This window comes from Macaca mulatta, chromosome 9 (assembly GCF_049350105.2).
Source record: "Macaca mulatta isolate MMU2019108-1 chromosome 9, T2T-MMU8v2.0, whole genome shotgun sequence".
Classification (NCBI taxonomy): Eukaryota; Metazoa; Chordata; class Mammalia; order Primates; family Cercopithecidae; genus Macaca; species Macaca mulatta.
Window position 1 is genome coordinate 122,032,036 of NC_133414.1, and position 15,423 is coordinate 122,047,458.

The window sequence follows — 15,423 nt, forward strand, 5'->3', positions numbered from 1 at the left end:
AAATGTTCACACTATGAGTCTAAGAGAATAAAATAAACAAAACACAAAATCGTATCTAAACCAGGTGTGATGGCTCACACCTATATTCCTAGCACTTTGGGAGGTCAAGATAGGCAGATCACTTGAGCCCAGGAGTTTGAGCCTGGGCAACATGGCAAAACCCCATCTCTACAAAAAAAAAAAAAAAAAAAAAAAAAAAAGCCAGGCGCGGTGGCTCAAGCCTGTAATCCCAGCACTTTGGGAGGCCGAGACGGGCGGATCACGAGGTCGGGAGATCGAGACCATCCTGGCTAACACGGTGAAACCCCGTCTCTACTAAAAAAATACAAAAAACTAGCCGGGCGAGGTGGTGGGCGCCTGTAGTCCCAGCTACTCAGGAGGCTGAGGCAGGAGAATGGCGTGAACCCGGGAGGCGGAGCTTGCAGTGAGCTGAGATCCGGCCACTGCACTCCAGCCTGGGCGACAGAGCGAGACTCCGTCTCAAAAAAAAAAAAAAAAAAAAAAAAAAAACAGAAAAAATCAGCTGGGCGTGATGATGCACTCCTGAAGTCCCAACTACTCGGGAGGCTGAGGTGGGAGTATCACCTGAGCTTGGGGAGGCTGAGGCTGCAGTGAGCTGTGATCACACCACTACTCTCCAGCCCATGCAACAGATGAGACCCCATCTCAAAAGAAAAAAAAGAAAAAGAAAAAAAAATGTATCTGCATACTAAGAGACATGTAAAAATAATTTATATTTTTAAAAATAATTTAAGGCCGGGGGTGGTGGCTCACGCCTATAATCCCAGCACTTTGGGAGGCCGAGGTGGGTGGATCACGAGGTCAGGAGATCAAGACCACAGTGAAACCCCATCTCTACTAAAAATACAAAAAATTAGCCACGTGTGGTGGCGGGCACCTGTAGTCCCAGCTACTTGGGAGGCTGAGGCAGGAGAATGGCGTGAACCTAGGAGGCAGAGCTTTCAGTGAGCAGAGATTGCACGACCGCACTCCAGCCTGGGTGACAGAGCAAGACTCCGTCTCAAAAAAAATTAAAATAAAAAAATAATAATAATTTACATAGATGAACAATCACCAGAAGGAAACATGAGGAAAAAAGTTACACTTGGCCGGGCGTGGTGGCTCACGCCTGTAATCCCAGCACTTTGGGAGGCCGAGGTGGGCGGATCACAAGGTCAGGAGATCGAGACCATGGTGAAACCCCGTCTCTACTAAAAATAGAAAAAATTAGCCGGGCGCAGGGGCGGGCGCCTGTAATCCCAGCTACTAGGGAGGCTGAGGCAGGAGAATGGCGTGAACCCGGGAGGCGGGGCTTGCAGTGAGCCGAGATTGCGCCACTGCACTCCAGCCTGGGCGACAGAGCGAGACTCCGTCTCAAAAAAAAAAAAAAAAGTTACACTGGTGGGAATAAAGACAATATTTTCTTTTTCCAATTAAAGAGTTGTTTATACAGTACTTAAAGGGAACATGATACTGTTTAACAACAGCACAGAGAAACCACTCTCTTGCCAACTAGAGCAAGAAATTAACGGCCAAGAGTCAATTTAATATAAAAAGGTTCATGGCTTAAACTGAAGTTCAAAATGTACACAAAGATCTTTTTCTCCTAATATAATCAGTTTGCCTATAATAATATTATAAGAGTCATTTTTCCTTATAATGAAATTCCACTTAGTTATGATTCCCTAACCCAAAAAGCATCCACTCTATTATGGAACTTCTTTCTTCATTCTTGTTACTATTTTCATAATTAAAGAATTTTGAAATCTACACACACCAAATTTCCGGAGAGTATTATTAAAATAGAGCCCAAAAATTTGATGAAGATCTCAGACCTCATGGTCAGCAGAGGTAGGTCTGAATAATGTATACCCACATATTAAACAAAGACTAAGAACCAACCTCTTTCTCCAGCCAGTTAAAGAGTTCACAGAGGGCAACAGCATCTTTAATCTGTGCAAACAATGGAGACATTTTTTTAAGTTGTTACTGAAAGTCACACGACCAGATTCAGAGCCTAGCCCTAATGCAATACTGAGAAGGCTGTACCTGCAGGGTCACACACCATCAGCAACCAGAGCTTTACATGTGGACATTTCTGGGAAGCCGGTGTGTGCAGCAACTCCCATTACCAGGGAAAGGCTCCTCTGCTATTCGGTAGTTCAGGTACAATCAGGAAAGGCCCCACCTCAGAGCACAGGGAGCTCCTCCAAAAGGTTAACTTAAAGGTTAAGAACCCTACAGGGGCCAGGAAAAAATAGGCCACTATCAAAAGCCACCTCTGAGCCCAAAATCTTTTGAGACCCATCCTTTGTTCTGAAACACAATCTGGCTCTTTTATGAGGCTTCATCAGCAACATGTCATCACCATCATCTACACTATTATCATCAATATCTCCTTTTGTGTTGTGTATTATACTTTGTAAAGATCTAATCCATCAAGTATTTTATTTTATTCCCTCATTAACTCTGGAAGGCCAGGAGGCTGAGGCTCAGAGAGATTCTAACCTTGTGCCAGGCTCAATGCCACAGAGGAGGTGAAGGAGCCAGGCCTTCTGACCACCTCACATCCCATCTTCTGCACCAGCTTCTCTACTCACGTGAGCCCGCCTCATGCCTTCTGACTCGGCTGAATTCTTCACAGCTTTGGCGATGCAGATGGGGGTGTAAGGCATACAGCAGCGGTGGTCCTAGAGGCAAAGGGCAGTAGGGTGGGAAACCAAACCTGCTGCACCCACTCAAGACCAAGGCAACAACCTGTTTGCTCAGCAAAACTTACTTTAGACCAATCATTTGAAGAGCTCCCCCTGGGGCCCCAACGACCTGTACCTTTTGATTGATGACCCTGAGCTTAAGTTCAACCAAAAAGAGTAGGTACATCAAACAAAGTGTCTCTCTTCCATCCCTCACTCCCTTAGCTCTTTGAGACTGCTGGCTGCCTGCCATCAGCAAGACACTGCTTTCCAAACCACTGTGATTGTGGTTAGAGTTCACTAACCACTGAGAGCCTGACCGAAATCACCCTTCTCTTGCTGTACAAAGGGGGCTTTTTCTCCCTGTCTGGTGATGCACATGACCTGATGAGTGAGGTCTCCTGCTCCCTCCCTTCCCACCCAGTGGTCCTATCTCAGCTACTGATAATGATCTGATCTTAAAAGGCTAGAGAAGACCCTTTCCAATTTGAGAACAAGTTAAAACCCAGCAGATGGGGCCTCAGCACACCTGACACTTGCACAGAGCTTCTCAAATTGCTTTCGTGATCTTATCTCCTTTTCTCTTTCCAGAGAGAGAGGAGAGAGAGAGAGGAGGAGTCACACTGTGTGTGATGGTGGCAGGGGTACAACGGCAAGCCGGATCTAGACAGCCAGGCCTGGTCTCTTCCCAGGATGGCCCACTGATCAGTGGAGAAGAGAGAACATCACTGGGCTTGCCAAAGGCCACTTGGCAGCCAGAGGCCAAGGGCAGGACAGTAGAAAAGCCTACCTCTAAAGAGGCCTGGATTCCAGTCCTATCCCAGACCCTAATTAAAATGAGGCAACAAGTGTCAGCTGCTTAGCACTGCCCAGCAAGGGCTCAGTAAAGGGCAAGCCTATCACTATCACTTGAATTTGACAAGTTCCCAACTCCCCAGTCCTCTCTAGGCCTCAAGTGTCCTTAGCTATAAAATGTGGTGGGGCAGAAGGAGGGGGTAGAGAAGCATTTCCCAAGCTTCAAGCATTCTCATACCACCTGCACAGTTTTTACCCTAGCTTCTTATCCACTGTACCCTTATTCACTTAGTACTTTTCTTTAAACCATCTTTAAATAAGCTTTATTAAACTCAACTTTATTTTAAATAATTATAATATCACGAACTCCTGCTAGTTATGGTTTTTCTACTATATGCTAAATGCTGTTAAAACAGATAAATTTAAGTAAACCTAAATAATGTGTACCACCTAAAATAATCTCTCATGCCACGCTCTGGAAAACACAAGACTCAACAAGCAATAAGGGCCCTCAGGCTCTTGATATGGCTCCAGCTCTAAGGCCTCATCCAGGGAGACCACAGTTCTGATCCAACAGGCAGCCTCAGAAGTCTGCCTCTGCTCCAAAGACAATACCAGAACTGGGAAGGGGGTGGCAGAGTTTAGATGGACCAAAGTGGGGTCACCAACCTTGGGGATGGCCTCGCTCACAGCATAGCTGGCCTTGTCGCTGACCCACACCTTCTCCCTTGGGGAGAGATCAGCACACAGGGCCTTGAGTTCGCTCAGGATGGACTTGTAGGGATGCACCTGGATCCTGTATTCGGCCTCCAGACCCAAGTCAAGAAGCAGGTGCTCCTTCACACTGGGGGCGTCTATGCGGTCACCATCAATGAAGAGCCTGCAGATGGAGGACAAGTGGGTGGCAGCAAAAGGAGGCAACATGAGTGAGAGGGTGGCAACACAGACACACATACACATCAGGCTCTGTTTCCTGGCAACCAAAACCAAGCCCCTTTTCTCTCCTCCCCACTCCTTTCCCAAATCCTGCCCTCCAAGCTGCATTCCCTGTCCCTGTTTATGTTGTCATCATCCACCCAATTCGCCAAGCCAGAAATCTGGGCAGTGTCCTTCATTGATGACCCTCTTCCCGTCCTTCATTAAGACCTTGGGACCCACAGCCTAAATCTCCATCTAATCTGTCCAGCTCAACTACAGCCTCGCCCAGTCACCACTCAGGTTCAGGTCCCACCATCTCCCACTTGGGTTAGTGCCACAGCCTCTAAGTCTTTCCCCGTCTGCCGATGTTTCAGTCATAATATTCTTTACAAGTTGTACGTCTAACACGTGGTTCCCTCTGAAAAATTCTTTCAGCAGCTTCCCACTATTCTTGTTCAGAACAAGAACCCAAGCTCCTGAATGCGGCCCACAAGGCCTTTCTTTTCTGCGGCCCCTGCTCACATTCTGTCCTCATTATGTTCTGACCTCACTGAACCACTTCAGGTCCTCCACATGCACCGTGCTCTCTACTGCCCAGAGTCTCTGCAAATGCTCTTCCCTCTGCTTGGATCACGGTTCCCCGCTCCTCCTCACCCTGCCATTCACCTGACTCACCCACATTTATCCTTACTCTCTGCTTCAATATTACTTTCCCCAAGAATCTCCTCTGATCTCCAAGTCTAGGTCAGGCCCCTCTCATAACACCTGCATCCTTCCCACAAGCAGACTGGTGCCCACTTAGGTGCCCAAATACTTTAGAAAGAGGACATGCTCATCTCCCTGACTCCAACCCAGGACCCCGTCCTGTTTCAGTCACCCTAGCACCTAACAGAGACCCTAAGCACATCACTGGCACTTAATAAATGTGTTGTCTTAATACAAAAAGCTATTTAACTAGAACAGTAATGAAAAAAAAGGCTATAAGAAATGCTTTGAAAAAATAAACTGACAATTCAACAAAGCGTAGCTGGAGGGGTTTTCCCATATTATTTTTGACCTTCAAAATGACTGGGTTTATTTGCATTGTGGACCCAGAATTGTACAGTTGAACATATATACCCCTTTACACTGGCTGCTAGAAAACTTGCCAAAGAATGTGTGGCCTGAACAAGACCTTGCAGCAAAAATGTGGTGAACTAACCTCACTCCACCTTGGTCCTAACGTCCTCACCTAATTGTTTTTCAGTCTCACAGTACTACAGACACTTTCATGCGTTTCAAATCATTTTGGGGGCTCAAAGAGAGGCAGGATATAAATAAACACCTACTGCTAAGGAAGACAAGAAGGGAAAATGTTAAAAGGGCAAGAAAAAAGCAGCACGTCAGTGAACTAGCAGGCAGTGATGGGTGGGCCAGGACCAGAAAGGGCACACCAGGGCTCTGAGGAGCTGTGGAAGGGAGTTCCAGATGCAGGGCAAACACTCACATGATCGTCTCTAGTCCTATGATTGCGTAGGAGAAAAATACTGGATTGTGCTCCACATCTGATCCTCGGAGATTAAATAGCCCTAGAAAAGAAATCAAAGTCCCTGTCACCTGTCTGACTTAAGATTTTAAGGGGTCGCTTGTAGGGGGAGGGAAGAGCTTCAGCTTGGAGTCCAGCTGCTGTGGAAGGATTCAGTGGAATCGCACAGAAAGGCTGGGAGCCTGACTCCTGTTTGGTTCCACCTCTGAACTGCAATTGCTCATGTCCACCACGTGAGGGCACCAGAGCTGTTTCTCATGCTTCCACATCACTGCCGGGAGAAGGGAATAAAAGCTATTAGTCAAAATCCTGAGAACTGCCCCCACAAGCAGTTGAAATGCAATCCGCCTAGTGGCGACCTGCCAGGCCTGGCCTTGAAGCCGACAAACCTCTAGCACTCCCAAATAAAAGGGAAGGAGACGAGCCCTCTCTCCCTTCTGAGGCAGATGACCTAGGGTAGAAAAACTGAGGCCCTCACACAAGGGAAGCCAGGCAAGCCTCCTCTGTAAGGGTCAGTGAGCCCCATGGAGACGGAGCTTCCTGTCAGAGGTGGAAAGAAAAGCAGTGAGTCAGCGAGGCTGCAGCTCGCGAATGAAATCAGAGCCTGCAGCCCACCCATGGGTCTGCCCCGGCACCACCACTGGGTGGAGGACCTGCGGACAGCCAGTGGCAGTGATGTTGCTGAACGTCTGAGAACTAGAGAGACCAGGAGAGAGCACAGTTCTGGTCCCACGACTTCCAGCTTCCATCACTTGTTCTCATGAGGATCAGAGCAAAAAAAGGCCTGGGCATTAAACGTACAACCTCTATTTTAAAATAACGGCTTCTCAAAATAAAGTGATGAGGCAACATTTTTTACCTATCATACTAGCACTTCTTAAAAAATGACAGTACCTGGGGTTAGGGTGTGGCAAGATGGACAAATTCAAATACCAAGGTGCAAACTTTCTGGCAGGCAAAGGGCAAAATGGGTCAAAAGCCCTAAAAGCCAACCAGAAATAGGAAGAAAATTATCAAACACTAAGACATAGATTCATGAACCAAGATTTTCATGGTAGCATCGTAATAAATTATGGGATTACTGCAAATAACCCAAAGGTCATCCTTAGGGAAACAGTTAAATAAACTATGGTATAACCACATGATGGAATATTTAATACTCACTTAAAATTATGCTTATATATGCTTATAGTATACTGATACAGTGAAAAAAATCGGGCCATAAAATGATATATGCATAGAATATTGACACTGATTATCTCTAAGTAGCAGAATTTATAGGTGATTTTTTTCTTCTTCTTTTTACTTCCTCTGCACTTTCCAAGTCTTCTATCATGGGATTGTGTTTTTGTTACAATCGGGGAGAGAAAAAAGTTTTCCATGTGTTTTTCTCTGACGCTGAGGTCATTAAGTTAATTAAGGATGTAAGTCACTGATACACTTGACAATGTTTTGGGGATGGAAGACGCAGGGACTGAAGAGAGAGGACACTGCAGCAGGGTCTCATTCTCTAGCGAGAAGGCAAAAAGAGAAAGCAGTGCCTCTCCTCAGCTGCCCTGGGTCAAATCGACTCAGAAACCAGAAGACAGGACAGGAAAGTTCAACCAGATTCCATCAGGTTTTAGATGAAAGAAGGTGCTGAACAATTGCATGAAGGTGGGTTAAGGTCTAAAGATTGAGAAACTTGCTATTAAAGGGCTTGGGGAAGAACTTTCGGTTCCTAGTTTTCTGAGGTAGAAACGTTCCCAGAACATTCTCACTATAAAGACCTTAGGAACTACAGGACGAGTGTAAAGAAAGAAGGCTTCTGCTATGATCCCACTTCTACACCTACAGAGAGGCTGACAGACATAAAATATTTGTAGGAAATGCCCTTCCTTAGAGGTGCCATGGTCCTGAGGGACTGGCCAGAGGTGAGCATCACCCAGCTGTAATACTGCTCTGGGCAAGCCTCACTCCCCTCCCCAATTCCCTGTAATTCTTTCTCCTTCATCCTAATTGGCATCTCCTATACCCATTTGGAACATAGTCTTCTGCTTATTCCCTGGCCACTCAGAAAAGTTGAATGGCATGAACACACAGATTCCCAGAGACCCAAAGGAGAGATCGGGTAACATGCCCAAACAGCGAAACCAGAGCACTCACACGCAATCTCATCCAAGGCAGTGACCACAAACCACATGACGTTCCTCTCAGCCATTTTCAACCGAAGGTCTGCAACCTTGTCCTTCCAGGAGATGCCTGCAAGAAACAAATGTGCTTTAACTCCAGCCCTGGTCCCAGAAAGCAGTAGGAACCCAGTGAAAGAACCTACCCCAAACATCAGCACCACTTCTTACAGGGAGCACGCTATATTTACACAGACAGGAGGCCTGGATTCAAGCCCTATATAAGAGGTGTCCAAGCCACTTAACTGTCGTGAGCCTTGATTGCCTCACCAGTAAAATTCATTCATTTACGCATCCCACAAATGCCTGTGTAGCATCTAGATCTGCCAGGCATAGATACATGCCAGGCACTCTGCTGGTCACTGTGGTTACAGCTCTGAGCCAGACCCGGTCCCTGTCTTCATGGGGCTTATAATATAGAAGGGAAGACAGACAATGAAACCAGCAATTAACACACTACTGTAAATACTGATGCAACAGGGGACACACAGGGAGCTACATCAACACACCACCCAGCAGAGGGAACTCACCCAGTGTCAGAGGTCAGGGGAACGGCACCCACCATTTGATGCTCCTGGGGCTGCAAGACTTGCCTTTCGGTGCTAAGACCTAGGAATTCCCTACAGTCTGACTCACTGGGATTACCACTTCCAAATCACATTTGCCCTTTTAGACACTGCCAAGGCCTCCCTGCTGCTCTGCAAGATGAAATTGTGGTGCTAGAGGAGCTCACTCCATTGCCACCACAACCACCCTACCAGGGCAATTCATAACTCAGGGAACAGCCAATTGGGTGGGCATCTGTCTTATTCACTCAGCACCTTGCACGGCGTCCTGCAGATAGTAGGCACCCAAATGTGTACTGAACAAAAGCTTTATCAGCAACATTTGCTCTCCCCTCTCCTACAAGCAACAAGTCAGAGCTTCTGCTCTAGTGAAAAAAATTTCAAACCACGCTGATAGAAAATATTTAGCTGACCCTGGGCCACTCACTGGAGCCATCCTCCCTGTTCCGCAATACCCCTCTGGTGAGGATGTCACACAAGAAAGCAGGCTGGGGGCTGCCCCCACACCCAGGTCTGCTTTGAAGATCAGTTCGGGAATGCTGTTTAAAACTTGGCCCAGGATCTAGGCTGTCATGCTTTCTTCCCAGGACCCCTCTGGGCAACCTGCCTACATTCCACAGCCATCCCCCATCTACCTCTGTTTCTACAGCAAGACGCCCTCCCCTGCAGCCCCACCTCCAGGCCTCTCCCTCTGCCCCTTCACTGCTTCCTAAATCCACACAATGGTTCAGAGAACACGCTGCTTACCCAGCACTATCACGCAGGCCAGGGAAACACACCCACACCCCAAAGCCTCTAAAGCAGAAGGTAAAAGACAGAGGACAGAGGCCTAGGAAGGTACATCTACAAATGCTGACATAAGAAGGGAAATGGAACCTAGAAACCTCTATGCTCTATTTCCAATATCAAATATGTTCGAGTGGCAGTTAGCAGCTGAGTGGTAAAAAAAAAAAAAAACTCAGTCCTTTCAGCAGCACCCAAAAAGTCACCCAAACGAGCTTTGCAAAAATAACCAACGCCAAACTAAGTGGCAAGTAGGTGGCAACAGTGGAAACAAATAAAGCTCCTGCTTCTTCAAATATCCCATTGGGGCAGAGGAGGGCAAAATCCTCCCGTCAGCTCAAACTCAACTTGGATTCGGAGGAAGAGGTTGGAGACAACAGCAAGAGGTAAGGGGACAATGATGGGGGCCCTGCTGGGTGGAACCGTGATTCTGACCTGTGTAATCCAGGCCCAGTGTGAGGAGAGGCTTGCAAGGGCGCTCAGGACGGTCTGTCCAGATTTTGTCAACGAGGTTCTCCTTGACAGGAATGAGGTGGTGGCCGGCACTTCTCAGAACTTTGGCCATTTTCTTCCAATAATCTGAGAAGACACATTGTGGCCCAGCCATGAGCCGAACGCCCATTGCAGCGGGGCAGGCAGCAGGGCCTTAGAAATCCGGAACCTTCGGAAAGGTGGTCCTGCCGTGGCCCAGAGCTGGGTGTGCAGGATGAAGAACTGTAAAAGCACATCTTCACCAACAGTGGAACTCTTCTCCTCACCTTGACCTCTACTATAAAATCAGTCATGCTGAGCTCCCCAATGCTCCACACCCCACAAGCAAACCAAGAGGATGGAGGAGAGTCTAAAAGCCACTTCCTTACCCAAGCAGAAAAGAACCAAGCTCACTTACCTGTAGGAATGATTAAGGGGTCCACACCAACCCTGGATCCTTCAGGAAGCACACTCACCAGCCAGTCTTCCTGAGTTGGTGTGTCCTTCAGACCTACGCGGGGAAGAACTGATAAGAAACAATTCCCAGTGGGTCCACGCTTATTATCCCACCAGAAGGATACAATTCTCTAACATCATGACAGCAGGGTCTTTATTAAGCAGCTTCTTTAAAGTGGATTGATAGGACTTAGAAAATCTTTGAACCTCCCTTAATCCTGGAAGGCAACAGAAAGAGGGAGAAGTGTAAGTTTGTGTGTATGAAAAGCATAAGACAAGGGTGAGACAGAAGGGAAAAAAGTACGATTTTTCACTTGACTCCTTATAAAAATATCCTGGGGATCACTGCCACGTAGGCACATGGTGTCACCACAAAGATAATCTCCTCAGTTCAGTCACTTCCCCACTACCGGTCACTTGATGAGAATGTGGGCAATGATTTGGTGAAGTCTGGGAACTGGGAGCCTCCCACATATCACACACCAGGTAAGGTGATAACACGCTCCCAGTGCCCGCCACTCATCTGCAAGGGCAGGGTGGCCAAGAGAAGGCCCCTGCCCCATAACCAGCCCCTGCATAGAGGGCTAAGCACAAGTCTCGGCAGCAAAGAGATCTTTCCAAAGTTTATAGGAGAGGCACACGGGCACCCATCCTGCTGTCTTTATTTATTTATTTATTTACTTTTGAAGACACAGTCTCACTCTGTTACGCAGGCTGGAGTGCAGTGGCACCATCTCGGCTCACTGCAACCTCCCCCTCCTGGGTTCAAGCGATTCTCCTGCCTCAGCCTCCCAAGTAGCTGGGATTACAGGCTCATGCTACCACATCCAAGTAATTTTGTATTTTTAGTAAAGATGGGGTTTCACCACGTTAGCCAGGCTGGTCTCGAACTCCTGGCCTCAAGTGATCCTCCCGCCTCAGCGTCCCAAAGTGCTGGCCGTCCTGTTGTCTTTAACATGGGCCTCTGGGTTCCCCAACTTCCAGGATGAGACAGCCCTTTCCCTTTCTGTTTCTAAGACGTTAGTCATAGGACACTATATCAGCCTCCAGAATGGAACTAAAATTACTTCTATAGTCCAGTTTTCCTTTAATCTAAGCCAACATCTTCCATATCTAGCCAGTTATCTTTGAGATGTATACTTTTTTTAACCAATCAGATTTTGGCCAAATAATTAACATCTTGATAAAATAAACATATATTTAGAGTAAAAGTTCACATATTCTAAAACAGTAGAAACTTATCTTTACTATTTTTCTCTACTGACTACTGATATAACCACATAACCACACAAGGGAAGTGCAAAGGTTTATAAAGAAAGAAGCTCATGAATTCCAACTCCAAAAAAATGCCTAGAAGCTGACATTGAGTTTCATTCTGCTATTTGATTCTTTCCTATTTTTTTTCAAACCACTAAACAAGCCACTTATTAACACAGTTTCTGTGAATGCCCTAGTACACTATATAGTATAGCTTTCACAGGATGAAGCCATGTCATTTCCTAGCAGACAGATCTTCGGCAAAACCCCAGGGATGAATCACTCACTGGCCAACCAACCCACCAGAATCTCCCTACACACTTGACTGAGGAAACCAGGGAGGAGCCTGGAAGAGAGGAGGATTCACTCCCTCTGCCACCTCCGTGCTGCCACATACCTACATTAAGGAACAGGTAGGCAGTGTTCACACCTCTAACATGCTGACCCCCAAAATACTAACAGACCTAACAGACGGAATCTGTGGGCCCCAAAGAGAGATGCCTGCTCCCCGGGGGGAAACAATGTTCTACTGGGTGCAAGAAGAAAGTATCAGAGCTTCTATTTGTATTTATTTTTTATAAAGAAATTACAAAGTTAGTTTTTGATATTTGGAATATAGAGGAACACTAGCACATATAAATAACATATAAACATACGTACATGTTGTGGGTACTTGACTCCCATTAACAGAAGCATGCAAACAAAAAAATTTAAAGACCACTAGCCTGTCCATTTATAACAGCCAGTCTCAAATGCCTGCCTGCGTGTGTGTGTGTGTGTGTGCGTGTGTGTGTGTGTGAGAGAGAGAGAGAGAGAGAGACAGACAGACAGAGAGAAGGGGAAGGAGAAATCAAATGCAGCACAGGCAACAATCTGTAGCTTTGGTGTTTTTACATTTATGAAATGATTTTTGAGAAATAGAAACTTAATCCAATGCCAGGACAAAAATGTTCCTTGTTCTTCTCAAAGACAAAGAACACGTGTGTGTGTGTGTGTGTGTGTGTGTGTGTGTGTGGAGGGTGTGTGGCGTACACCTGAGTGCACACACCCCTCGGTCAGCTGGCTGCCTGGATCTCAGGGTCATGGTCTAATCCTCTGTTCCCTGCTGTGAGTCTGGGGACTATTTCCTTTCCTCATTATTTCCTACAACAAACAAGAAGCATCAGGTATTTTGTTTCATCTTCTCTTTCTCACTTGGCCCTTCCTTCTCTTCTGTTCCCCAAGTTCAAAATTCAGGAAGCAAAGACTTTGTACAGTCCCTAAAACCGTGTTTCTAAAGACTATTTTAATGACAGGAATATACACACAGCAGTAAATTAAATGAAAACAGAGTACATACACACATTATTCAATAAATATTGATCTATACACTTTCCACATAGTACTGCTTTAATTCTCACCACTTTATATGTTATTTACTTACTGTGATTAATCCATTTTACAGATGAGGAAACTAAAGCACTGCAAGTGAAGCGACTAGCCCAAGAAAGTTCCAGACCCATTCGCTTGTCCTGCATGCTGCTCTTCTCCAGAGCTAAGCTGCCAGAAGCAAATCCAAGATCCTCAGAGAGAGCCTCGGGGGAAAACTTTCTGGCTCCTGTTGCCAATGACTCCTTGCCTTTATCTCACTCTGAATCATGAGGCAGCAAATAGTAGAAGGCCCCCAGTACCGAAGTGAAATGCACAGCAATGTGATCTGCAGCAAATCAACTGTCCTCTCTAGCCCTCAGTTTCCCCTCAATAAAATAAGTATCCTGAACCAGCGTCCTCCAAAATTGAATGTACATTGTTATGTATGTATAAGCATGCCATTTTTTTCCCCTCAGTTTCCCCTGGATTCTCAAAAAGGTCCATGACTGCATAAAAGGAGTACGATCCAGGAGTCCTGAGGACCTCTAGGATCCCTGCCGAGACCAGGCCAATTAAGTTTAGGCTAGCCATGCCTGTACCCACCCATCTTCATGAGTGTCCAGTTGCTGTCCATTTGCTTGGCAGCCTGGAGAAAGTAGCGCCCGTCAGTCCACATGGCTGCATGCTCTTCTGTGATGATGGCTGTGCCTGAAGCAGGGGAGAAAAAAAAAAAAAGAAGAAGAAAGGTTTCTAACAACTGCCCAGAAGCTGCACAAAATGACAGCAGGCAGGTGAGAGCAGTAAGAGGCACCAGCTCCTCCTAGTGGGGCAGATGGGTCCTTAACTCCAAAGAAACCTCTGGGCAAGAGAAGACCACACCACTGAGAACAAGCTGTGTGTCAAGCTCTGAAAGAACAGTCCTGAGACCCAAGCTGCCTGGCACTGGTCCCTGAACAAAAAAGACTGCACTTGCGCAGTACGAGTCAAAAACAGAGAATGGAGAACTGTAGACGTATGGCCAAAGCGGTCTCGTATAATCAAGACACAGGGAGAGATGGTTCCTGCTCAGCAATCATAGCCACTCCTCTGCTCCACCAGACACCCCAGAAGAGCTGTTCCACCTTTCCTGGAGAAAGACCAAGTGGGCCCTATGAGTGTTCCTGCTGTGGTCACTAGCAGGAAGCTTACGCCTCCTACCTCTATCCGCCCTCCGTTCCCACAGACCTGGCAGAACTTGGGGCTTTTGGCAGAGGTGTCAGCCAAAGTCAATCCTAATGTGCCAACCAACACAAGCACTTACGCCAAAGGAAGCAGCGTGCTAATAACCGTGAGGGGAGGGGAGCTCCCACCTTGTCCAGCTTGCTTTACAGACAAATCTGAAGTGGGGAGTCCACCCTAAAACTCAAAGGCATAATGGTTTTGAGGAACACCAATGCAGCTTAACATTAACCTGTGTTATGTAAGCCAAGAGTGAAAACAGAGAGACCAAAAGCCAAGCACTTGGGAGAATTACTTGGGACCAATAAGCTAAGAGAGGAGGGTCTGAAACGATATTACAGTCTCATTTCTTATTTGGGACGCTAGTAACATAGGTATAGTCAGTTTAATTGATAGAACTTTCATATGTATGTTATATTCAATAAAAAGTTCAAAAACTTTTTAAAAATAAGAATTGTTAAAACTTTGAAAGCAAAGGTACAGAGAGGAATAAAAAGGGTTACTGCAAGGTGACCTTGGGGAGCCGGGAAAGGCTGGGAACCCACACCTTTCTGCAGAGAGTCAATGTGGAGCATCTGGTTTGCATTTTCTTTTTGCTTCTATATCACAGGCTGAAACTCGGTTCAGTTATTTTTAGGAGGCGAACAAAGGTGCAGCAAGAACAGAGAAAATGCAGTGACTCACCCGCAGAGCCATCGAATCCAGAGACAAAAGCCCGCCGACAGTCACACGGAGCAATATACTCACTCTGGAAAACAAAGATGACAACAAAGTGGGCCTCGATTACTCATGAGCAGACTGTTCTGCTTGCTTAGCCTTGTGCTAGGCACAGCGGGGACTATGAAGACTGGGGAATCCTTGGCACCCACCCTCAAGGAGCCAATAGTCTAGCTGAAAACAACAGATGAGCACACACTGCAGAAGACTCTAATTAATTAAGGGCAGAGAGAGCTGTTCCCTTTACCCTCTATTTCCTCACTAGGAGAACAAAAGCACATCAGGAGAAACAGATAAAAACTGCTCTTTCTTCACTGAGATCTTACTCAAAAATCAAACCAATAGCCTTCTCCCCTCCTTGCCACTGACATTTAGGCATCTGTTATTTTTCTGAAGAGTAAGGCTGAATTTCTGTGTTAAGCACCAATAATTCCCTAACTTAAGTTTCTGTAGATACTGACTTGTTTCCAAACTTCCTGTCTGGGTCCTCCTCTGAGGGAGCATCA

General features: G+C 46.4%; 1 protein-coding gene across 6 annotated transcripts in view; it reads right to left on the reverse strand.

The window, feature by feature from the left end:
• The window catches only part of XPNPEP1 (X-prolyl aminopeptidase 1), a 62,766-nt gene that overhangs the window by 14,399 nt on the left and 32,944 nt on the right, over positions 1 to 15,423 (reverse strand). For all 6 annotated transcript variants that reach the window (XM_015148118.3, XM_077944987.1, XM_077944986.1 and 3 more), the window contains 9 exon segments: positions 14,885 to 14,948; positions 13,586 to 13,690; positions 10,338 to 10,430; positions 9,884 to 10,027; positions 8,077 to 8,172; positions 5,893 to 5,974; positions 4,158 to 4,368; positions 2,601 to 2,690; positions 1,903 to 1,953 (listed from right to left, as the gene is read on the reverse strand). In XM_015148118.3, the coding sequence (XP_015003604.1) occupies positions 1,903 to 1,953; positions 2,601 to 2,690; positions 4,158 to 4,368; positions 5,893 to 5,974; positions 8,077 to 8,172; positions 9,884 to 10,027; positions 10,338 to 10,430; positions 13,586 to 13,690; positions 14,885 to 14,948 (936 nt within the window).